Source organism: Dendrobates tinctorius, unplaced genomic scaffold (assembly GCF_039654945.1).
Source record: "Dendrobates tinctorius isolate UK_male_01 unplaced genomic scaffold, ASM3965494v1 ptg000022l, whole genome shotgun sequence".
In the NCBI taxonomy this organism is placed as follows: domain Eukaryota; kingdom Metazoa; phylum Chordata; class Amphibia; order Anura; family Dendrobatidae; genus Dendrobates; species Dendrobates tinctorius.
In genome coordinates, this window is record NW_027361690.1 from 29,481,504 (window position 1) to 29,506,498 (window position 24,995).

A 24,995-nucleotide genomic window follows, 5' to 3' on the forward strand; every position below is an offset into this window, starting at 1 on the left:
CGTCAGCTGATTCAACTGGGAGGAATCGGAGCACATATGATTTTTACACAGGACAAAATACGAAAATAAAAGCAGCATGCCAATAAAAACACATTGTGATGCTTCAAATACCACTTGGATTAGTGCACAGATTGGCAAGGGAAGTGCGTTTCCCTTCAAACCCTAGTTTTATGTTTTTTTTAAGCTTTTAAGGAAATCTTTGAAAAATCCATGTGTCTTTGTGTAATTATGCGTACGAGGAATGGACCTTTCAGTTTTTGACAAATAATATAACCAATCTTTGTTGGACTGGTTAACTTAATTAGGCTGAAACACCTATTTGAGAATATGCTTGGCGTAACGTGTCTCATTTTTTATACCAATTTGACTGCTCATTCAGGTGTTAAATTATGTCTTTTATAATTATTAACACTAGCTGGGTCATATGAATGTGTATCTGAAAGATTCTGAGTATAAAAGTGGAATATATATTAGTACACACAATACTAATATGGTAAAAGGGCACTGGCCCCCTCCGGCACCATGGTCTGAATGTGAGAACCACATCTAACTCCATCATATTGTTCAGCATGACCTTATGTCCATTTTTTAACATTCACTTGTATTTCAATATACTATATACAGTTAGTGGTTATTTTTTTATGTGTTTACAGCCACATTCACACATTCAGTATTTGGTGACTTTTTTACCTCAGTGTTTGAAAGCCAAAACCAGGATATGGTGATAAATCCAGAAGTGATGACGTGTTTCTATTATACTTTTCCTCTGTTCCATTCCTGGTTTTGGCTTACAAATACTCATGGGAAATACTTACCAAATACTGAAAGTGTGACTGTGGCCTTAAGCCGGAGTCACACTACAGCGAGATACAGCCGAGTCTCGCAGGTTAAAACCAAGCTCTGGCACCAGGACTCCGGAGCGGAGAGTGCAGCTCCATGTATTGCTGTGCGGCTGCACACTCCGCTCCGGAGTGCCGGCGCCAGAGCTTGGTTTTAACCTGTGAGACTCGGCCGTATTACGCTGTGTGTGATCCTGGCCTTAGACTTAGACTAATAGAGAGCTAAAGTTAAGCTCCATTTTTAAAGAATCTTTAAAATTGTTATAAACAAATCTAAAAATAAATCCTTACGTCTATGTCCTGCAATGATTTTTTTTTTTAGTTTATTGTGCTGCATATTTTCGAGAAAATGCATGCAATTTACTTAAGGCTAAGTGCACACGTAGATTTTCCTCCTGCGGATTTTTCCGCACAGATTTGAAGAAATCCGCAGGTCAAATGACCTGCATTTTTCCTGCAGATTTCTTCCTGTTTCTGAGCGGTTTTCTTGCGGTTTTTGTGCGGTTTTCCACTGCGGTTTTCCCCCTGCGGATTTGGAGAATGGAGCAGGTGGAAAACTGCACAAAGGAAGTGACTTGCTGCATTTTTTGTACCGCACAAAAACTGCAGCGTCTGCACAGCGGTTTTATTTTTAAATTGATTTACATTGTACTGTAAATCACTTTGTGGATCCGCAGCGCTTCTGCATGGTAAAATCCGCTGTGGATCCGCAGGAAAAATGCATCGTGTGCACAATAGGTACAGAAATGGTGCAGAAAATCTGTAACATCAAAAACTCATCAAAACCTTATGTTGGATACGTAGCCTAAAAGATTCAAGTAACAGGAAACAAAATCCTCTACAACTGTCTCTCTAATGACAAATTCAGAATACTAGGACACCCCATAGGGTGGAGTATATGGCACACACCCACCTATCCAACAACTCATTCCTGCTTATCTGATGTAGATAGAGGATCTAGCATTTATCTCCCAAAATATAAAAATGTATTTTTTTACTTAAATAGATATATTTTGGGCTAATAATCATTTTTACAGTTCGTTTTCACTACAAATTTTGCACCATTTGTCTTTTACAAGTTCTTTGTTTCCTGCATATTCAACTTTATCCCCTTTGAGATGGAGCCCTATTTTGTTTTTGCGTTTCTGTTTTTCACTCCTTTTCTTCCCAGAGCCATAACTTTTTTATTTTCCGTCAATATGGCCATGTGAGGGCTTGTATTTTTGCGGGACAAGTTGTACTTTTTAACGACATCATTGGCTTTACCATATCGTGTACTCAAAAATGGGAAAAGAAATTCCAAGTGCGGTGAAATTGCAAATAAAGTGCAATTCCACAAAGTTTTTTTGGATTTTTTTTTACTATGTTCACCAAATGCTAAAAATGACCTGCCATTATGATTCTCCAGGTAATTACGAGTTCATAGATACCAAACATGTCTAGGTTCTTTTTTAACTAAGTGATGAAAAAAAATCCAAAGTTTGTTTAAAAAAAAATATTTCCACCATTTTCCGATACACGTAGCGTCTCCATTTTTCGTGTTCACGGGTTGGGTAAGGGTTTATTTTTTTGTGTGCCAAGCTTACATTTTTAATTATACCATTTTAGTATAGATACAAACTTTTGATTGCCCGTTACTACATTTTAATGCATTTAAACAACATAATTTGAACAACTGCATTTAAACAACATAATTCTGGCATTTTGATTTTTTTCTCATTATGCCGTTTAGCAATTGGGTTAATTCTTTTTATATTGATAGATTGAGCGATACCAAATATGTGTATGTTCAATTTATTTTTTATCGTTTTATTCTGAATGGGGCGAAAGGGGGGCAACTTAAACTTTTAGATTTTTTTATTCTTTAATATTTTTAAAAACCTTTTTTTTAACTTTTGGCATGCTTCAATAGTCTCCATGGGAGACTAGAAACTGCCATAGCCCGATTGGCTCTGCTACATACAGGCAATGATCAGATCCCCTGTATGTAGCAGAATACCTCACTTGCTCATAGAAATCCGGCATTGACAACCAAAGAGGTCTCCAGGAGACCTTTGGTTGTCATGCCAACGAACCAGTGACCCGCGATCACATGATGGGGGTCACTGATGGGTGGATTTCTGGCGCGATTGCCGGAAGCGCATGTTAAATGCTGCTGTCAGCGTTTCACAGCAGCATTTAACGGGTTAATAGCTGCAGGTGGATCGCGATTCCACATGCGACAGTTCCGGGCACATGTCAGCTGTTCAAAACAGCTCATATGTGCTGGAAAAGATGTGGGCTCAGCGCCTTAATCCATATCAAAGGGGGAGACACGACATGTGCTGTACTAGTACGGCGCATGTCGTGAAAGGGTTAATTTTGGCTGTGGTCATAAATTGGCTAAGGGGAGCTCAGAAAAAGACAGTTAACAGTGTTGCAGACTTTTCTGTTAGGCTATGTGCACACGGAGGTTTTTGACTCTGCAGACTTTGTAGTGAAAACCGCAGATAAATCCACAGAACTAAAGTCCTGTGGTTTATCTGTGGTTTTGCCCTGCGGTTTATCTGCGTTTTTTCTGCGGTTTTGCCCTGCGGTTTTACACCTCATAATGGATGAGGTGTGAAACTGCAGCGTTTCTGCACAAAAGAACTGACATGCTGCGGATTGTAAACCGCAGCAAAACCGCGCGGAAAAATCTGCAGCATGTGCACTGCGTTTTATTATTTCCATAGGAAATAAAGGTACTGTACAACGCAGCAGAATTCACAGCGTGTGCACATACCCTTAGACTATTAGTGATCTCGTTCTGATAGTCTCAGTTAGAGATCGGTCACTTTCTCTTGTTACTGCAGCTTTCCTCACACACTGAGCAGCTCTTCTGTCCATAAACTGGCCGCTGGTGGAGGAGCATGTGACCAGACATGTCTATCAGCCTCCTCCAATAGAAATACACCTCACATGGGAAAGATGCTTTTCTATTGGAGGAGACCAATGGAGTAGTCTGGTCAGATGCTCCTCCAGTGCTCCTCCACCAGTGGCAATTGTATGGGCAGAAGTGCTGCTCAGTGGGGGGGAAAGCTGCTGTAACCAGAGAAAATGGCCGAGCTCTAACTGAGAATCTGTCATTGAGCTCACTAACAGGAGACTTTGTAATCTCTTATCTGTCTTTTTCTGAGCTGCTCTCAGCAACTTTATGCCCACAGATAACATTAAAGCTGAATGTGCAGGAAACAAAGATCGTGTAAAAGCCAAATGGTGCAAAATTTGTAATGAAACTCAAATTATTTTTAGTCCAAAATACATTCCTTTAAGTAAAAAAAAAAAGTCCCCCATTGTGGCCAACCACTTTATTGGAAACAACGGCTCTAATATTTACTGATTTATTGGAATTTTTAAATTCTCGTAATTAAAGGGAACCTGACCTGGTGAAAATATAAATAATACACTCTGTATGAAAGGAAAGGATATCATTCCCAAAAACTGCTGCGCCACTTAGACTAGATTATTGCAATGCTGTTATGGGTTGAACATTTTTTTATGGATGAAAGATATTAAAATCAAAAAAAGAAAGCAGCCAATAATTGAATTCCATAATCATGGCAAGCCACGGTAAAACGTTTGTTTTTTCCATGTAATACTTGGCCACATGGCACACGCATACTACATAGTTATCTGGCCTCAGGAACATTGGGCAATGGGCTGCTTGGATTCGGCCATATATAAATAAACAGAAGACTGATGAAAACCGTTACTTTTACTTGCGCTATAATTTGCATAGAATTAATGAAATCAGTTTGTACTGTAATTTAAAATATACATCATGGGCAAAATTACCAATTATCGCACCGTTATGAAGAAAGCGTCTGCTCAATATCATAGTGTGCTATTTAGCCAAAAGCATGTATTTCATAAAGTACTTGTGAACAATAAATCATTAATTTTGTACGGTTGGAGCCGGTCTGGTTCTCGTCAGTTGGAGAGTGCCTTTCTGTGATTTCCTAGTCCTCTCACGAGATGGCTGGCTCCGTGCTGAATGCTAGCGGCAGCTCTGGGCATTGGGAGGAAGGCCCCGCTGCCTAAATAAACATAAACTGCCACAATTAGGAATAATTAGACCACTTAATAATTTCCAACTAAGTACAAATACACATATGCTCTCTCCGTGCTCTTTTAGGCTATAACGCTCTCATTAACTTAATTTTCCTCTAATTACAGGAAAAAATTAACTGAAGTACAAAGGTAAAATTGATGTAGAGCATTGAAGTAGGTGAAGAAGACCTCATATGTGGTATATGAAGATGTGGATATAATTATACACACCGTATATATAGAGAAACAAACACTTTGTATATCCACATATTCATACACTACTATATATGCATATACTGTATATATTGTACTATATACAGTTAGGTCCATATATAGTTGGACAGAGGCAACATTTTTCTAATTTTGGTTCTAGACATTACCACAATGAATTTTAAACAAAACAATTCAGATGCAGTTGAAGTTCAGACTTTCAGCTTTCATTTGAGGGTATCCACATTAAAATTGGATGAAGGGTTTAGGAGTTTCAGCTCCTTAACATGTGCCACCCTGTTATTAAAGGGACCAAAAGTAATTTGACAATTGACTCCAAGGCTATTTCATGGACAGGTGTGGGCAATCCCTTCGGTATGTCATTCTCAATTAAGCAGATAAAAGGCCTGTAGTTGATTTGAGGTGTGGTGCTTGCATTTGGAAGGTTTTGCTGTGAAGGAAACATGCGGTCAAAGGAGCTCTCCATGCAGGTGAAACAAGCCATCCTTAAGCTGCAAAAACAGAAAAAACCCATCCGAGAAATTTCTACAACATTAGGAGTGGCAAAATCTACAGTTTGGTACATCATGAGAAAGAAAGCACTAGTGAACTCAGCAATGTGACCTGGGCACCCACGGAAGACAACAGTGGTGGATGATCGCAGAATAGTCTCCATGGTGAAGAGAAACCCCTTCACAACAGCCAACCAAGTGAACAACACTCTCCAGGAGGTAGGCGTATCAATATCCAAATCTAACATAAAGAGAAGACTGCATGAAAGTAAATGCAGAGCAAGCTACTCATAAGTATCAAGAATAAAAAGGCTAGACTGGACTTTGCTAAAAAAAAACATCTAAAAAAGCCAGCACAGTTCTGGAAGAACATTCTTTGGGCAGATGAAACCAAGATCAACCTCTACTAGAATGATGGAAAGAGAAAAGTATGGCGAAGGCATGGTACAGCTCATGATCCAAAGCATACCACATCATCTGTAAAACACGGCGGAGGCAGTGTGATGGCTTGGGCATGCATGGCTGCCAGTGGCACTGGGTCACTAGTGTTTATTGATGATGTGACACAGGACAGAAGCAGACAAATGAAATCTAAGGTATTCAGAGCCATACTGTGTGCTCAGATCCAGCCAAATGCAGCCAAACTGATTGGTCGTCGTTTCATACTACAGATGGACAATGACCCAAAACATAAAGCCAAAGCAACCCAGGAGTTTATTAAAGCAAAGAAGTGGAATATTCTTGAATGGCCAAGTCAGTCACCTGATCTAAACCCAATTGAGCATGCATTTCACTTGTTAAAGACTAAACTTCAGACAGAAAGGCCCACAAACAAACAGCAACTGAAAACCACCACAGTGAAGGCCTGGAAGAGCATCAAAAAGGAGGAAACACTGCGTCTGGTGATGTCCATGAGTTCAAGACTTCAGGCAGTCATTGCCAACAAAGAGTTTTCAGCCAAGTACTAGAAATGAACATTTTATTTACAATTATTTAATCTGTCCAATTACTTTGGTCCCTTTAAAAACAGGATGGCACATGTTAAGGAGCTGAAACTCCTAAAAACTTCAACCAATTTTAATGTGGATACCCTCAAATGAAAGCTGAAAGTCTGAACTTCAACTGCATCTGAATTGTTTTGTTTAAAATTCATTGTGGTAATGTCTAGAACCAAAATTAGAAAAATGTTGTCTCTGTCCAAATATATATGGACCTAACTGTACTTTTTTTCCCCACTGTATACAACTACTCAAGCTTATCAGATTGCCCGCGTAAGGTAAAAAAAGCTTAACTATTAAAAGCACCATGTATTTTTTGACAGGCCAGAAATCGCAGAAGGTTGCCCCATTTTTTCCAGACGTTTGGCATTTCGTTTGTGTTGCTCAGGCCTTTTCATTCTAAGCTGATGCTAAATAAAATGTCTATTCATATTCTACATCTTTTATTAATAATGGTATTATTTTTGGGTTTTTTTTTTACAGACTTCCAGAATTACTCGTTCTGACAATGACAAAGACAATGGCTGGGATGCCTGGGGAAGCTGGAGTGACTGCTCACGGACGTGTGGTGGTGGCGCATCCTACTCTTTACGAAGATGCTTGAATGGCCGGTTAGTAAGACATTCTATATACCTGAGGACAGAACATGCTTTTCTCCAATTTTTTTTCTCACTTTGTCTAAAAACTATGACAAGGTGACCAGACTTGGAAAAGCCAAGGTTGCAGGCAGCAAATAAATGCACCTGAGTTTTATTTTATATATTTTTGCGTAACATAACTCTATATATTACTGACTCGTGTGGTAATCTGTGGAGAAATTGATTATCTCTGCTTTGCTGGAATAATGTGATACGATTATTCTACCGTTATACCAATCTAAAAAGGAATGTAAAAAATATTCACTTTATTATCCTTCCCCCCTAAAAAACTACAAAGTCCATAAAAAAGTTTATGCAAAGTGTCCTCATGTTATAATAATTTCTGTTTACAATGACCTCTATTTGGCCATCATAAAGTAAAAATACTACCACTAGTCTATGATATGTGACGCATTTACGAATTATGTATCTAGTGTCACCTTTTCTCATTACTGTGCCTACCTGGACTAGGACTATCTTCTCCTCTTGACATGTGATCTAAAGAGATTCCAGCTGCTCTTTCTGATTTTGATATAAAAATTTCACCCAGTTTTTTAGTTTTACTATTGTTCATTAATCCTCATGTTTTTCTTTATTTTCTTAAACATCTGTTTGACACATTTTTCAAATTTGTCCTGGAAAAATGACCGTATTTTTCAGACTATAAGACGCATCGGACCATGTGACGCACCTAGGTTTTAGAGGAGGAAATTAGGAAAAAAATTGAAATATTGAAGCAAAAAATGTGATCAATTCTGTACTTAATATCCTCTATCCTGGTATGTATGGTCTCGTCATCCTCTTCCTGATACACATGGTGCCTTCATCCCTATCCTGGTATGCATGGCTCCCCTCATCCCTACCCTGATGTGCATGGCCCCCTCATCCCTACTCTGGTATGCATGCCCCCTCATCCCTACCCTGGTATGCATGGCTCCCCCATCATTATCCTGGTGTGCATGGCCCCCTTCTCCCTATTCCGGTGTGCATGGCCCTCATCCCCATCCTGGTATGTAAGCCTCCTCATACCTTGCATACTATGCATCCCCCTTATCCCTATCCTGGTAGGAATGGTCCCCCTTATCTCTATCCTGGTAGGAATGATCACCCTCATCCCTATCCTGGTATGCATGGCCCCAATCTTGTCCTAGAAAAACAAAAAAACTCATGATTTTGAACAATGTAAACAGCATGGGGCATGAAAATCTTTTTTCTTTTCCTCTACGAGACCAGTGCGATTCCTGTCCGCATTTGTCAGTCTTCTTCAAAGTTGGACTCCCTAGATTTCTTGCACATCGTTCGGTTAAAACTGTGAAAACCAGGCACCCAGCAGTTGTCCTGAAGCCCTACCCTGCAGCCATCCTATACCCTATCCTGGTATGCAGGGCCCCATCCTTATCCGGGTATGATTGGCCCCCATCCTTATCCTGGTATGATTGGCCCCATCCTGGTATACATGGCCCCATCAGAAAACATTAAAAAAAACACATTAAAAAAATTCACTTAACTTCCCAAAGCTCCCTCGTGGCATCCTGTTCCGATGCCAACAACTGCTTTATTCTTGTTATCAGCACATGGCAGGCACATCATGCGCTGCTTGCAAGCCATAGGGCAGCTGCCAGAATACTTACACTGGGGCTGTGTTTGCATAAAGCAGTGAGTATTCATTGCTCTCTAGCTCAACCGGAGCCTTCCTGCAGCTGCCGGCAGTCACGTGTGCCAATACTTAAGATAAATGAATATTTATGGAATGGGGTGAATATTCATTTCTCTTAAGTATCGGCACATGTGACCGCCTGCAGCTGCAGGAAGGCTCCAGCTGACATTGTGCTAGCTAGAGAGCAATGAATGCTCACTGCTTTGTACGCACACAGTACCGGCGTGCAGAGCACTGAGTATTCCACCAGCTGCCCTTCAGCTTGCAAGCAGTGCATGAAGTCCCTGCCATGCACTGCTTACAAGCATTAAGCAGCTGCTGGCATGGGAGCAGGACGCTGCAAGGGAGCAACAGGAAGGTAAGTGTAATGTTTGTTGTTTTAATGTTTTCTGATGGGGCCATGCATACCAGGATCGGGATGGGGTCAATCATACCAGGATGCCATTAAAGAGATATGGGTGTGGAATGCAGTGAATATACATTTCTCTTTAGCAGCAAGCACAGGAGTTAGCCGCAGTAGCCGGCTCCTGCCTCTGTGACCTGCTGCTCCACAGAAACGGCTCCCCAGCCTCCCTACCACAGCCAGAGCAGGTACATAGGACTATAAGACGCACCCCCCATTTTCCTCCACATTTTTGGAGGAAAAAATGCGTCTTATAGTCCGAAAAACACAGTAATATTTAAAGATTATTATACTCACAGGTGGATTTAAATTCAACTCTTGACTGCAATGTAGACTTCCAAAACAATATAAGGGAGGTCACTATGTAATAAGAGAAGGTACTATACATAAAAAGTTTGACGCTAGTCATTACTCATGGACAAGCTGTGAGGCTGGGTAGTCAAGAGGACCGAGATCAAAAGCCAAGAGGGTATGTCATAGACAGAGGGTTGAGACAAGGGCGTAGTCAGGTTACAGTCCAAGATCAGAATTCCAAGAATAATAGTAAATAATAATAATAAATTTTATTTCCATACCACCGACATATTCCGCAGCACTTTACATTTCAGAGGGGATTTGTACAGACAATAGACATTACAGCATAACAATAATCACATAGATCATAACAGATACCAAGAGGAATGAGGGCCCTGCTCGCAAGCTTACAGTCTATAAGGAAAGAGGTAGACACGAAAGGTGGGTGGTAACGGTTGCCCTGATTGTATGGACCAGCCATAATGTTAAAGTGGTTGTCCGGCTTTTTCACATAATCTCAGTACATATCTGGGCTGCAGAATTATGACAATAAGTAATTTACTTTCTGTCACTAGTTTGCACGGTTTTCTAGATATTCTGAACAGAACGTCCAAGGGGGGGTGTTATGGCATTGAAATGAGAACTAGTTGTAACCTCCTACTCTACTCCAAACATGCCTCTATAGCAACAACCTCCATAGCTACAGGCCCTCCCTGTCCACATGAAGCAGCCCTCATCACACAGTAGCAAATTCTTCCCCTCCAGCAGCCTCAGTGCAGAGAGCAGAGAGCTGCTCCTTCCCCAGACACACACTGAACAGTTATCTATGGAAAGTGAAACTAGTGAGGAGTGAAAATTGTCCTGTATTCTGGGCCACTCCATGATTACAATACATAACTCATTATCAGTAATTCCTTCCCTCACTGTCCCAGGCTGCTGGCAGCAGTGAGAACAGACTGTGTGATAGCCAGTGATGGGGGTCTGCAGCTTCTAATCTGCACAGGGGATGGCAGTCACTGATGTAATCTGTTGTGTGACAAAGCCTCTGCTGTGTGAATGAGACAGCTCTGTGTCACTGATGTCTTCACACAGCAGCAGATTTTGTGCAATGTGTATGTGCGAAGCTCCACCAAACTCCCAGCAAGCTCCAGTGACCAGCACCACTCACTGCCCACTCATTGGCTGGCAGTAAACTGCACCAGCACTCATCTTTATCATTATTCCATCATTGGAAAGAACACAGCAGTGATCCTGTATTTGTGAAAGCAGCACAATACATACATGCATACACCCCCCGACACTTCACACTGTTACAGCTGCTGATTGGACAGGCTGCTCCCATCAGTATTTGTGTCATTAGAGACACAGTGTTAACACATACACTGCACCAAATCTGCTGCTGTGTGAAGACATCAGTGACACAGAGCTGTCTCATTCACACAGCAGAGGTTTTGTCACAGAACAGATTACATCAGTGACTGCCATCCCCTGTGCAGATTAGAAGCTGCAGACCCCCATCACTGGCCATCACACAGTCTGTTCTCACTGCTGCCAGCAGCCTGGGACAGTGAGGGAAGGAATTACTGATAATGAGTTATGTATTGTAATATTGTAATCATGGAGTGGCCCAGAATACAGGACGATTTTCCTTCCTCACTAGATTCACTTTCCATAGATAACTGTTCAGTGTGTGTCTGGGGGAGGAGCAGCTCTCTGCACTGAGGCTGCTGGAGGGGAAGAATTCGTTACTGTGTGATGAGGGCTGCTTCATGTGGATGGGGAGAGCCTGTAGCTATGAAGGGCGGGGTTGTTGCTATAGAGGGCATGTTTGGAGTAGAGTAGGAGGTTATGACTAGTTCTCATTTCAATACCATAACACCCCCCTTGGATGTTCTGTTCAGAATATCTAGAAAACAGTGCAAACTAATGACAGAAATTAAATTACTTATTGTCATGATTCTGCAGCCCAAATATGTACTGAGATTATGTGAAAAGCCCGGACAACCCCTTTAAGGGTGTAGCAGTACAGACACAGAGGGCTAATGGATGCATCAAGCATGTGGGAACATGATACGGGGAACCTGGTTATGGTAAAACTTTTGGCTGTGCCACACAGGGATAGATTAGGTTAATGTGTTGAGGCAATAGGCCAGTCTGAATAAATGTGTTTTCAGGGCACGCTTAAAGTTGTGGGGATTGGGGACTAATCGTATTGACCTGGGAAGTGCATTCCAAAGAATTGGCACAGCACCTGTAAAGTCTTGGAGACGGGAGTGGGAGGTTCTGATCAATGAGGATGCTAACCTCAGGTCATCATCAGAATGGAGGGCGCGGGTAGGGTGGTATACAGAAACAAGGGAGGAGATGTAGGGTGGTGCTGAGCCATGGAGGGCTTTGTGGGTGAGGGTAATAAGTTTATACTGAATTCTAGAGTGGATGGGTAGCCAGTGTAATGACTGGCACAAGGTAGAGGCATCGGTGAAGAAAGTAGCGGATCATGACAAGAGGGCTAGGCAAACAGATGATCAGGGCACATCCAATGTCGATCAGCAAAGATCAAAATACAAGGTTAGGAGCTCAAAGAAAACACATAGCTCTTAAGCAAAATCACAACTGGCAGCAATTCTAAATCATAGATCGGGCTAAATAGCCAGGTAATTACTGCCAGGTTCATACTGCGTTAATGCAGTCCAGTCAACGCATAGTGTTGACGGACTGCGTTAACGCTGCTCCCTAAAAGGATTGCGTTATGCGATCCCTCTAGCGCAGATGCTTCATTTGCGCTAGCAGTGACGGACCCTCAGATGCTGCAGACCGTGTCCGAGAGTCCGTCACAGAATGACGGCACATCGCTAACGCATGCCGATTATGGCATGTGTTAGTGATGCTCTCTTCCATAGCAGTGTATGGGTGCGTTAACGCATCCGTTACATAGCGTTAATGCCGCTATGTAACGGATGCATTAAACTCACCCCCTTAATGCAGTATGAACCAAGCCTAAACAGGAGACACATGGATGAAGCCCCAGTACACATTGGTCCTGATTAGATGGCTAAACTGTCACTAAAGACACTGACAACTCAGCACCACCCATCATCCGAATGGACGGCTTCACTGTCAATCACCTTACTGACAGCTCAACACGCCCTTGTCCTAAATCGGATGGCCAGAGACACAGATCGGATGAATCGTTACAACAAGAGAGGACACTATGATGGTCCTATACATTATAAGGGAAGACACTATGTAATAAGATAAGACAATATGCATGAGACGACAGTGTCTTCCCTAATCAGTGTTTTTGTAGCTTATCACAATTTCTGTGTTTTTGTTTGTCCACCCTATTTTGAGGGTTGACTAGACGTTCACAATTAGATTGAGATCAGGAAATTTTCCTGGCCATGGACTTAAAGTTTCAATGTTTTGATTACCAAGCCAAGTAGTTATAACTTTGCCTGATGACTTGGTGCTCAATTATGCTGGAAAAAAACATTGTATGTCACCAAATTGCTCTTTGGTCATAAGGAGAAATTGCCCTTGGAGGATATTTAGATACCATTTTTTATTTATAGTAGTGTTGACTAAAAAGCAACCCCAAACAAGGATGGACTCAGGATGCCTTATAGCTGGCATGACACTGGAGTCATGGTAGCGCTCATCTTTTTTTCTCCCTGTACTTCCTGCAAAGTCATTTTCTCCTATGTAGCCCCTTTTCTCCCTCCCCTCCTTCCAAAAGCCATAACTTTGTAATTTTCCAGACAATATAGACATATGAGGGCTTGTTTTTGGCTGGATGAATTGTAGTTTTTATTTTTATTACATAATTAATTTTACCATATCATGGCATGAAAAAAGAAATAAAAAATTCCAAATGCTGGTAAAAAAAATTTAATTCCACCATTATTTTGAGTTTCATTTTTACAACATTCATTATGTTGCATAAATAACTTGGCAACATAATTTCTAGGTCAGTACAATTATAGGAATACCAAATTACCAAACTGATATTGTTTTTAATTGTTGTAGAGGCTTTAAAAAATTCTAAACTTTGTAACAAAAAATATAGGATTGAGTTGCTATTATTTAAGACCTGTAATTATTTTCTGTTGTTCTGTCTATGGAGATATGCGAAGGCTTGCTTTTTACATATCAATCCATAGTTTCTATTGATACTATTTTAGAGTACATATAGAATTCTGGTGTTTTGCTGTTATATCTACCTTATGGGCTAAATAATTGAACATTTTGATAGATTGGACTTTTTTGGATAAATTTGCTTGCTTCTTTCATTTTTGCTTGGATGGGTAAAACTTTTTTTTAATATTTCAATAATTTTTTTACGTTTCACTTTATTTTTCAATCAGTCATTTATATTATATCCTTCAGAACCTCATTCTCATGTGCCTTTTAGGCTCCCCATAATTGTATCTTGGAATGAGGATTGATGCGTGCACAAATGAACAAATCAGCAGGATCATGACACTTAGAGATTGACTGTGGCATTTAAATGCTTAAACAGCAGCGAACGGAACTACAGTAGTTCCATTAGCTTCTGGTAGAGGCAAGTACTGGCTGTACACTACACCCAGCACCTGCCCTTGTTAAAGCCTACTCCATGTACCCTCTCTGCGACCTATTAGTACGTCATAGAACAGGGGTTTTCCATAAAAAATATTTATCACCTGCCAACAAGATAGATGATAAATGTTAATATCTGGAGGTCCAGCTGTTTATACTCCCACCGATCCCAAGATTGTGTTGTGCATGAAAGAAGCAGTAACATAGTAACATAGTAACATAGTTATTAAGGCTGAAGGGAGACATTAAGTCCATCTAGTTCAACCCATATCCTATCCTAACTTGCCCTAACATGTTGATCCAGAGGAAGGCAAAAAAAAACCCATGTGGCAAACAGTAAGCTTCACATTGGGGAAAAAAATTCCTTCCCGACTCCACATACGGCAATCAGACTAGCTCCCTGGATCAACGCAATATTAAGGAAACTAGTGTATATACCCTGTAATATTATACTTTTCAAGAAAGGCATCCAGTCCCTTCTTAAATTTTAGTAGGGAATCACTCATTAAAACATCATATGGCAGAGAGTTCCATTGTCTCACTGCTCTTACAGTAAAGAATCCGCGTCTGTGAGTATGCTTAAACCTTCTTTCCTCCAGACGTAGAGGATGCCCCCTTGTCCCCGTCACAGGTCTAAGAGTAAAAAGATCATTAGAAAGGTCTTTGTATTGTCCCCACATATATTTATACATTGTAATAAGATCACCCCTAAGCCTTCGATTCTCCAAACTAAATAACCCCATAAATAACCTGTCTTGGTATTGCAGACCCTCTAGTTCCCTAATAACCTTGGTCTCTCTTCTCTGCACCCACTCCAGTTCAGCTATGTCTTTCTTATACACCGGAGACCAGAACTGTACACAGTATTCTAAGTGTGGTCGCACTAGTGACTTATATAGAGGTAAAATTATGTTCTCCTCATGAGCATCTATGCCTCTTTTAATGCATCCCATTATTTTATTTGCCTTTGCAGCAGCTGCCTGACACTGGCCGCTAAATGTGAGTTTGTCGTCCACCCATACACCCAGGTCTTTTTCAGTGACTGTTTTGCCCAATGTTTTACAATTAAGCACATAATTATACATCTTGTTCGTTCTACCCAAGTGCATGACCTTACATTTATCCCCATTAAAGCTCATTTGCCATTTATCAGCCCAAGCTTCTAGTTTACATAAATCCTCCTGTAATATAAAATTGTCCTCCTCTGTATTGATTACCCTGCAGAGTTTAGTGTCATCTGCAAATATTGAAATTCTACTCTCTATGCCCTCTACAAGGTCATTAATAAATATGTTAAAAAGAAGCAGGCCCAAAACTGACCCCTGTGGTACCCCACTGCTAACCGTGACCCAGTCCGAGTGTGCTCCATTAATAACCACCCTTTGTTTCCTATCCCTGAGCCAGCTCTTAACCCACCTACACATATTTTCCCCTATCCCCATTGTTCTCATTTTATGTATCAACCTTTTGTGTGGCACCGTATCAAAAGCTTTTGAAAAGTCCATGTACACCACGTCCACTGCATTCCCTTGGTCCAGTCCTGTACTTACCTCTTCATAAAAGCTTATCAGATTAGTCTGACAGGAACGGTCCCTTGTAAACCCATGTTGATATTGGGTCATAAGGTTATTCTTCTCCAGATACTCCAGCATAGTATCTCTTAGAAAACCCTCCAGGATTTTACCCACAGTTGAGGTTAAACTTACTGGCCTATAATTTCCAAGTTCAGTTTTTGTCCCCTTTTTGAATATTGGCACCACATTTGCCATACGCCAGTCCTGTGGTACAGACCCTGTTATTATGGAATCTTTAAAGATTAAAAATAATGGTTTATCTATGACTGTGCTTAATTCCTGCAGTACTCGGGAGTGTATCCCATCCGGGCCTGGGGATTTGTCAATTTTAGTGATTTTTAGACGCTGCCGTACTTCCTGCTGGGTTAAGCAGGTGACATTTAACGGAGAATTTTTATCCCTGATCATGGTATCCGTCATGGGATTTTCTTGTGTAAATACTGATGAAAAAAAGTCATTTAGCATATTGGCTTTTTCCTTATCCTCATCCAGTAGTGCAAAGTTTGCGAACGCCACACCTATTGACAGTGAATAGTGGAAAGGATTTGAGGTTCTCTGTTCTCGAAATCAATGGAAGTCTCTGCCTCCAAACTTCCAGCAATCATACATTTATCATGTATCCATTGGATAGCAGAAAAATGCTGTTTACGGTTCAGTTTCCTTATCTTTCAAATGTATACAGTGCTCATACTATACAAGTAAATATATTGCCTGTAAATATCATGATCTAAAAAAACCTACCATGTCAATGGGATGGGCTTGCCAATCATTTGCAAATTATGACATAAGACAGAGTTAATCGAAATTCAAATTTCACAGAGACTTGTTGTCCCAGCCTTTGTAGCCATTGACTTCAATGGAAAGGGGATGCTCTTGTAGGTTACTAGCAGGTGGCATAGGATGCAGTGACGAGCAGGAGGCAGAGCAAGTGTTAACAGGTGTTTTTATATAACCAGAGGAAAAGATAACAATGCTTTCTCCACGCAGAGAGTTAATGTATACAAGATGCACAGAAGTATTGCATGGGCAAATATGTGGAAGTTCGGTATTATGCAGTGACAGCTTGACTTCAGCTGTCAACAACAGTAACAACAAAAAAAAGAATTGCTAACGGCGGGAGAGGAAAAAACATAGGGTTCAACTTATCAGACTCTGTCGTCCGAAGGGAGGTGGTTGGAAGATCCCACGATGGTGCCGCAGACGGCACGTCACGTTGAGGAAGCGGTCCTGGAAATACCGGAGGCACTGTTTCTTAGCGGTTAAGAAGAGTCTGGGAACTTTTGGTGGGCTGCTGTATGTCCGGGTACCAGTGGCTGTTGTTTCAGCTAATGAGGCGGAGGATTCCGGTATCAAGGCCGCAGCCGTGGCTGTAAAGTTCGAAGTCTCCGACGGGAGCCGTGCACTCTACACTGTCAGCTGTCAAGCGTTGTGCAGTATGGCCAGCATTTCCTGCCTGCGGTCGCGTAGGGTCGGCGTCCGGCAATGGTAAGCGGTCTCTGGTGCTGTTGCTGGATGTTGGGGGTGCGCACTCAAGTGCAGTCTGCCATCAGTAGCGTTACCCTCAGGGATGGAGCAAACCTTCACCTGCTGCACCTCCTGTCTTCCCGCCAGAAGCCCCAGGTTCCCGTGCACTGACCTTTTTATTTTATATCAAAGCAAAAAATAGTAGAAAATAACGGCACTCACCGGGTGGTGTAGTCAATGCTTTATTATTAAAGCATATCAGTGGGAGAACGGGTGCAAAAAGGAGATAGGTGAGTGCCATTCTTATCTACTATTTTTTGCTATGTGGATTAGCTTATTTTCCATGAATGTGCACCTAAGGGTAAAACAGTTGTATTGCCGGCTGCGTCTCTTTTCTACTCGTATGATGGTTCAGATGTGTGGACTATTGTGATGGTGCTCGCCTTCTATTTCTGGACTTTTTCTATCAGACCCGCCCTTGGCAGCAGAAGTCACAGGTCTGTCCCGGTCAGGTTCTCTGTCCCCCTGCAACATTAGTGGCAGTCCCAATGGTTCCGGCCCAGAGACACTGTTGCCTTTATTGTTCCGGTCCTTCCACCTACACTCCGACTTTCCTATTCTATTTAAAATTCTGTACAGTTTATTTATACTTGTGTGGGACACTTTTTTTTACAGCAATTCTGTTCTGCAACTTTCCAGCTGATTCATCCCATAGAAATATTAATGACAACCTGAATATAATATAGTATGAAAAGTTTTCTTTATTGCCTGCAGATCCCTTTTTACCCTCTGGCTTTGTTATATCCCTTTAAGAACCTGCACTACTGTGCCCTTAACTACCCTACTGTATGAGACTCCAAATTGATTCCTGCATTCGTTACAAAATAATGCTGAGAGGTGTATTCATTAGTATAGAGCACATACTTTGGTAACTAAATTATTAAAAAGTATTTCAGTGATGATCACATGGTGACATAATTCCTTTTAATTTAACATCGTTTATGTGATGTTTTCTTACATTTAATTGGATTCATTCTTTTTATTAAGAAATATTGATTTATGGCATTACAGCGTGTTGTCATGATTTCTGACTTCCTCAACATTGTATTTCAGCAGCTGCGAAGGGCGGAACATTCGTTACAGAACATGCAGCAATAACGTAAGTCCGAGTGCCATCATTAATTTCCTTTCTTTCATTGTCTGGAAGTTCAGAGCTGTAACCTTGGTGCACGTCCCTGTCTCTGCTTTCCTATACTTCTTCCTTTACTTCAATGAATCGACAACCCAGGGCTTTGTACTCACACTTCCCGATATGTCTCTCCTCAGCGGAGTTTTCCTGCCAAGCACTGATTCACAATGTGTGTTTCAGGAGGAAGTTGCACTTTAGAGAGGATTTAGGAAACAACATTTTCTTTTTTAACTGAAAGTAGCCAATATTTAGACATTTATTGCCTGCAAAGAAGACACTGGTTTATTAACGAGATAGGATTTCCATGAATACTTTCTATGAAAGCTTATATTACTCTGTTTATTAAACGGTTTATTCCGACTGAGGATAGATTTCCGTTCACTTCCAATAATGCAACACTGGCCTCCTGTGGTGGAAATCTGCATGGAACGCCATCGGTCTACAAGAGAGCAGGTGCAAAAGAAGGTGAGAATCTGTGATTCCTAGAAAATATCTGGTATTTCAATAAAAAAAAACAGAAATTTATTTAGATAAAAGTTATAATTACAACATCTGAATAAATATCTAACGACTCGCTCACACGTATAACTTGTTTTATCGGATAGCACTCAGACAAATGTTATACTGGGAGGCAGTGCAGATCAGCGCTGGAAAAGAAATCACAGCATGCTGCAAGTGGCTCTGCAAATCGGATCACGAGTACCCATTCAAGTCTATGGGTGCGTGTAAAACATTGCACTGCATATCCAAGTGCAATCTGAACCCCCACTATGGAGAAGATGGAGAAATCTTGCTCTCCTTCTTCTCCTCACCTGTGCTACGATTCTTTCATCCAGGGGAATGGGGTCACACTATGCTGACACCGGGATCACTCTGCGATCAGAGTTTGATCCGAGTGTCATTTACATAATCCAATTCCAGAATCTACGCTCGTGTGAGCGAGCCCTAAGAATAATAACTGGACAAGGTAAATAGGGCAATAAAAAAAAACATTACCCTTAAATGGTTAATCACATTTGCTTATGGAAAATATATACTATCATCATAAAGAAATTGTTATAAACCAACTCTTAAGATGAAGGAATGGTTTATGGAGGATATTTTTATTATTGTAATCTTTTTATTTTCTGATATTATTTAAAGGGAACCTGTCATCTGATTCATGCGGTCCAGCCACGAGCAGCATCAGACAGAGCTTGGCTGCACAATTACAGCCTCATACATTTTTCTCTTAAACGTTCTGGCAATTCATAGAAAAATTACTTTGAAGAACCTGTCCCATGACTGACATTTTTCTCGCTATGGGAGAGACCTATCAATCGCCTATAGAATCGCTGGGAAATGCCGACATCTTTGTTTCTGATCTTAAAAGTATATCTTCTCTGAAACACTATTGGATGCAATCGCCCAGCCAGACTATGATTCATGCTGCCTGCGGTTTGGGCAGAAAAAATGCATCATTATCACATTGAGGCTGTGTGCCCATGTAGCGATTTTTAAGCGTTTTTGCCGCGATTTTCGGTGCGAAAACACTGCGAAAACGTTTAAAAATCGTGTACAGAACGCACCCCATGCATTCCTATGGCATTCCGCACATGCTGTGCTAATGCTGCGCTTTTTTCCGCGGCGGAATCGCATCGCGGAAAAAATCGTAGCATGCTCATTCTTTTGTGCGGAATCGCAAAGAATTGCCGTGATTCCGCACCCATAGGAATGCATGAGAATCGCTTACTTCCCGCATCTGGCTATGCCCACCATGCGGGAAGTTAAGCGTCTCATGTGCGGTTGGTACCCACGGTGTGAAGGAGAGGAGACTGTCCTCCAGGCCCTGGGTACCATACCCCTGTAAAAAAAAGAATAAAAAATAAAAAATCGGGGTATATTTACCTTCCGGCGTCCCGCGCTGCATTCCCGGCCTCAGCGTTCCCAGTAATGCCTTGCGGCAAGGCCCTGTGATGACGTGGTCTCGCGAGATCGCTATAGCAACGCGAGACTACGTCATCACAGGTCTCGCAAGGCATCACTGGGAATGCTGAGGCCCGGGATGGCAGCGCGGGACGCCGGAAGGTAAATATACCCCGATTTTTTTATTTTTTTTAGCATTTTAACATTCTATCTTTTACTATTGAGGCCGCATAGGCGGCCTCAATAGTAAAAACCTGATCATACTTGTCAAACACTATGTTTGACGAGTGTGACCAACCTGTCAATCACTTTCCAAGCGATGCTTCAAATCGCTTGGAAAGTGCTTGAATATCGCACTCGAAAATCGCTGCAAAATCGCGATCATAATCACGGTAAAATCGCGGTGAAATCACACGGAAAAAAGCGCGCGATTTCTGGGAAGGAGTCCGGTTTTCTGTGTGCGTTTTAACACGCAACGTGGGCACATAGCCTTAGGCTATGTGCCCACGTTGCGTTTTAATCCGGACACTCAAAACCAGACTCCTTCCCAGAAATCGCGCGGTTTTTTCCGCGCAATTTTACCACGATTATGTTCGCGTTTTTGCCGCGATTTTCGCGTGCGATATTCAAGCACTTTCCAAGCGATTTGAAGCATCGCTTGGAAAGTGATTGACAGGTTGGTCACACTTGTCAAACATAGTGTTTGACAAGTGTGACCAGCTTTTTTACTATTGAGGCCGCCTATGCGGCCTCAATAGAAAAAGATAGAATGTTAAAAATGATAAAAAAATAAAAAATTGGGGTATATTTACCTTCCGACGTCCCGCGCAGTCTCAGCGACGCTCCCATTCCCAGCGATGCCTTGTGAGACCTGTGATGACGTTGGTCTCGCGTTGCTATAGAGATCTCACGAGACCGCTAGAGTAACGCGAGACTACGTCATCACAGGACCTTGCCGCAAGGCTTTACTGGGAACGCTGAGGCCCGGGAAGGCTGCGCGTGACACCGGAAGGTAAATATACCCCGATTTTTTATTTTTTATTCTTTTTTTTACAGGGGTATGGTACCCAGGGCCTGGAGAACAGTCTCCTCTCCTCCACACCGTGGGTACCAACCGCACATGAGACGCTTAACTTCGCGCATGGTGGGCATAGCCACATGCGGGAAGTAAGCGGTTCTCATGCATTCCTATGGGTGCGGAATCGCGGCAATTCTTTGCGATTCCGCCAAAAAAAATGAGCGTGCTGCGTTTTTTTCCGCGATGCGATTCCACCGCGGAAAAAAGTGCAGCATTAGCACAGCATGTGCGGAATGCCATAGGAATTCATGGGGTGCGTTCTGTACGAGTTTTTTAAAAGTTTTCGCAGCGTTTTCGCTCCGAAAATCGTGGCAAAAACGCTTAAAAATCGCATCGTGGGCACACAGCCTTAAGCCTCAGGAGTCAGTCCTAAGAGAGCACTTATCATGTTGTTAAAGCAACTGGTCAGAAATGAAGGAAGAGAAAAAACCCATAAGGTTACTTTGAATACTGAAAGCAACTACTACAGCCCTCTCTAGACAGCGAAATGCTATGTGCAGAGGTCATTGTTACAGCTAGCAAATAAAAGAGTGGTCAACATCTTTCTTAAAATATTACATCCCTACTTGAACGTACTTTAGCGATAGTAGCTTCTGTCACCAAGTACTGCCATACTCGCTCTACAGGCGGCCCTGTTGATGACGGAGATATCATGCCCAATATCACTGCATAGCAATTACCTGCCAGGAAAAATAGTTCTTCCCAGCCAACCAGAGTGTGTGTGTGTGTGTGTGTTGTCCAATAGCTCAATATGTGTAATCAGCTCCCTGCTGTGGCCAATGGGGCAGTACCACACCCTACTTAAAATGAAACTGCATGTTCAACAAACTTTGCATAAATCAATAGTACGAACATATAGAAGAATCTTTGTAATATATCTTATGCTTCCTTGCCCATTTCCTGCCCACCTTATCTCAGCTTCCTTGCCCACTTATCAGACACTTCTTCGTTTCCTCCTGCCTCCTGAACTTCCACCCAAAAATTCAACTTAAATCTGTCTTGCTTAAAGGAGACGAATTGCTGGTGTCAGGTAACACAGCCCATTATACCTTATGGAGAGGGAGGAGAAGTGAGGAGCAGGGAGAGGAAACAGGCAGAGGTAGACAGAACTATTTTGCAGAGCTGTCTAACAAAACAGCTCAGCAATGCTGTAAATTTTCCTTCACGGTGCTAAAAAATGAATGAAGACCAGGAATCCCTCTTTATGTGCTGTGCGGTGTACATGAAATATCACAGCAACTCCTCTTCTCCGACCAGATCCCATGGACTGCAGAGATAGTCACTGCAGAGAGGAGACTGTTGAAAATGTCAGATAAAAGTCACATAATGGCCATAAATAGTGATATTCTTCATGTACACACAAAGGACAGCTTATTCTGAAATGTTACTTGAAAGTATAGTTGCTGTTTAAACTTTCAGCATACTGCTGAGAGTTGCCAGTTATCGTGCCTGGCTTACTCCCTGTACTTGTTTCCTGTTTCTCTGTTGTACTCATCCTTTTCTTGATCCTCCCTGTCTTCATGATTCCCCCTGATTTGACCTTAGCTTGCAGTATTTGCTTTTGACTGACCTCTTACTATCTGGCTCCTGAAGCGCCTATGACAACAGTATTCCCTTCTGATTTAGTCCCTTGTTCTGTCCACTCTGTGACTGACCCGGCTTGTTTGATAATCCTTGTCTCCCTCATGCATCCTGCAGCTACTCCATGGATACAATCCAGAGTGCCCGCTGTAATTCCAGATCCCTAAATAGGGGTTAAAGGATAAATGTCTTAGCCCCTCTAAGATCTGCTGAACGGATTGGTGTTGTTTGGTGCCATGCCACAAGACTGGGTCAATTTTGATTTTTTTTCTCCAGATTCTTCATTTACTTTAGTGGTTAGATAAGGGTGTCTAAAAATATTATGGCACAATGATTATTCACTACAATAAACAAATGGCATTAAAGTCTCTATAAGATACCATCTTCATCAATCTGCAGTACCTCAGGGGCGCTGAAGGTCCCTTTCTTACATAAAAGGACAGGCATAGCGTCTTAAATGGGAAGGATAGTGGTAAGGATTAAGGCTTATGACGCCACACCACCAGCTCTAAGTATATGTGGTGTAAACTTGTCTGATCTTCACCAGCTGACTTGGCAAACCTGTTTAGCCATGAAGTCAATGACAACATATTTGTTGTATAATAAACCTCAGTTTCCTTTCCATGTGCGGCCCGTGCCTTTATTCTTTCTTATGTCCTGTCTGCTGAATGTATACTTAAAGCAACCCCCCATTCACAAATGGAAACAAGATTTCACCATGCATGCTTCTGCATACAGCTGTGAGATACTGGAGCGACGGAGCATGGCCCCACATAAAATATGTGTCTTTCTAATCAGAAAACAAGAATTATTTTACAGTGAAATTGGTTTCATGTGTTTTTTCCTCCTGTCAATTGTAAGCAGCCTGAAGCAAGTTTACAGTAATGGAGTTCAGCATGATCTATTGCACGTACATATTTCTCTGATGTGTAATATATACAATAATTATGCAATTGTTTATTATTAGAGCTGTAGAATCCATCCATTCAATGCACAGACATTTACCCTGACACTTACCTTTATGTAGAGTTTGCAAACATTACTCTAAAGTTTCATACAAACAGCAATGTGCTCGGAGCCTGTATGACACTGCACGAGGGCACTGGGCTCCTTGGTACCTTGGTACAGAGCCATACTACCTGTTCATACTGCTATACAGACTTTGTTGAACTTCCAGCTATGCTTCTAGAAGAGATTACTTTCTTACTCGTGGAGTTCATACAGGGGTGATTATATCATTGGTACAGCCTGTGTGGCCCATAAGTGGGCCCATTTCCAACTCTAAAATAGGTGGAACTGTGCATTATGATGACCTGCTGGGCTCCAAGGAACCCATGTACTGTTTTTGCAAAGGGTCCTCTTTCTGTGTCCGCCAGTGATGAAATAGGACACATACAGAATATAGAGAAGGACTAACGGCATATGGCTGGACTACTACAGCTCAATGCGAATACAAAACCTTAATACCTAAGGCCTCATTCAGACATCCATGTTTCATACACGTTTCATTGGTATTTTTGACAGTTAGAATACATTATAGTCTATGGGCAATTTTTTCGGCAGTCTGATTGTCTACAGGCACTAAACTGGGTCATGCCTGATTTTTATCAGATTTACGGATCAAAATTGTCTATTCAAATCAATGGATGAGTGACAAAAAATGGATACCACTCAGATATAATCCATGCTGCTTCCTAGTGGTCCAGTTTTTATTTCTCTGTCTAATGAGTAGAGGCTGGGAAACCTTTTTTTTTTCAGAATTCAATAAAAACAGATGTTTTGCTTATGGATCAAAAATGGATGAAAATCACAATCAGCAGATCAATGCAAAATTGTCAGTTTTTTCTTTTTTGCAAAAGAGAACACAGGAATAAGATCTTATTTTTTTTCTAATGCGTTTTTCTCAGTTTAGTGCACTATAACTCATATTCACATTTTTACAATGGTTATTGTAAAAGGGTGTCCTGCTTTGTACTTCTGAAAAATATAATCAGAATTCTGGAA

The 24,995-nt window shown here is 41.5% G+C and overlaps 1 protein-coding gene across 1 annotated transcript in view; it reads left to right on the plus strand.

Moving 5' to 3' along the window:
- ADAMTSL3 (ADAMTS like 3) overlaps positions 1–24,995 on the plus strand; it is a 774,261-nt gene that overhangs the window by 411,140 nt on the left and 338,126 nt on the right. Inside the window, exons 4-5 of the mRNA XM_073568559.1 lie at positions 7,114–7,241; positions 18,352–18,397. Of these exons, the coding sequence (XP_073424660.1) occupies positions 7,114–7,241; positions 18,352–18,397 (174 nt within the window). The remainder of the gene's footprint in view (positions 1–7,113; positions 7,242–18,351; positions 18,398–24,995) is intronic.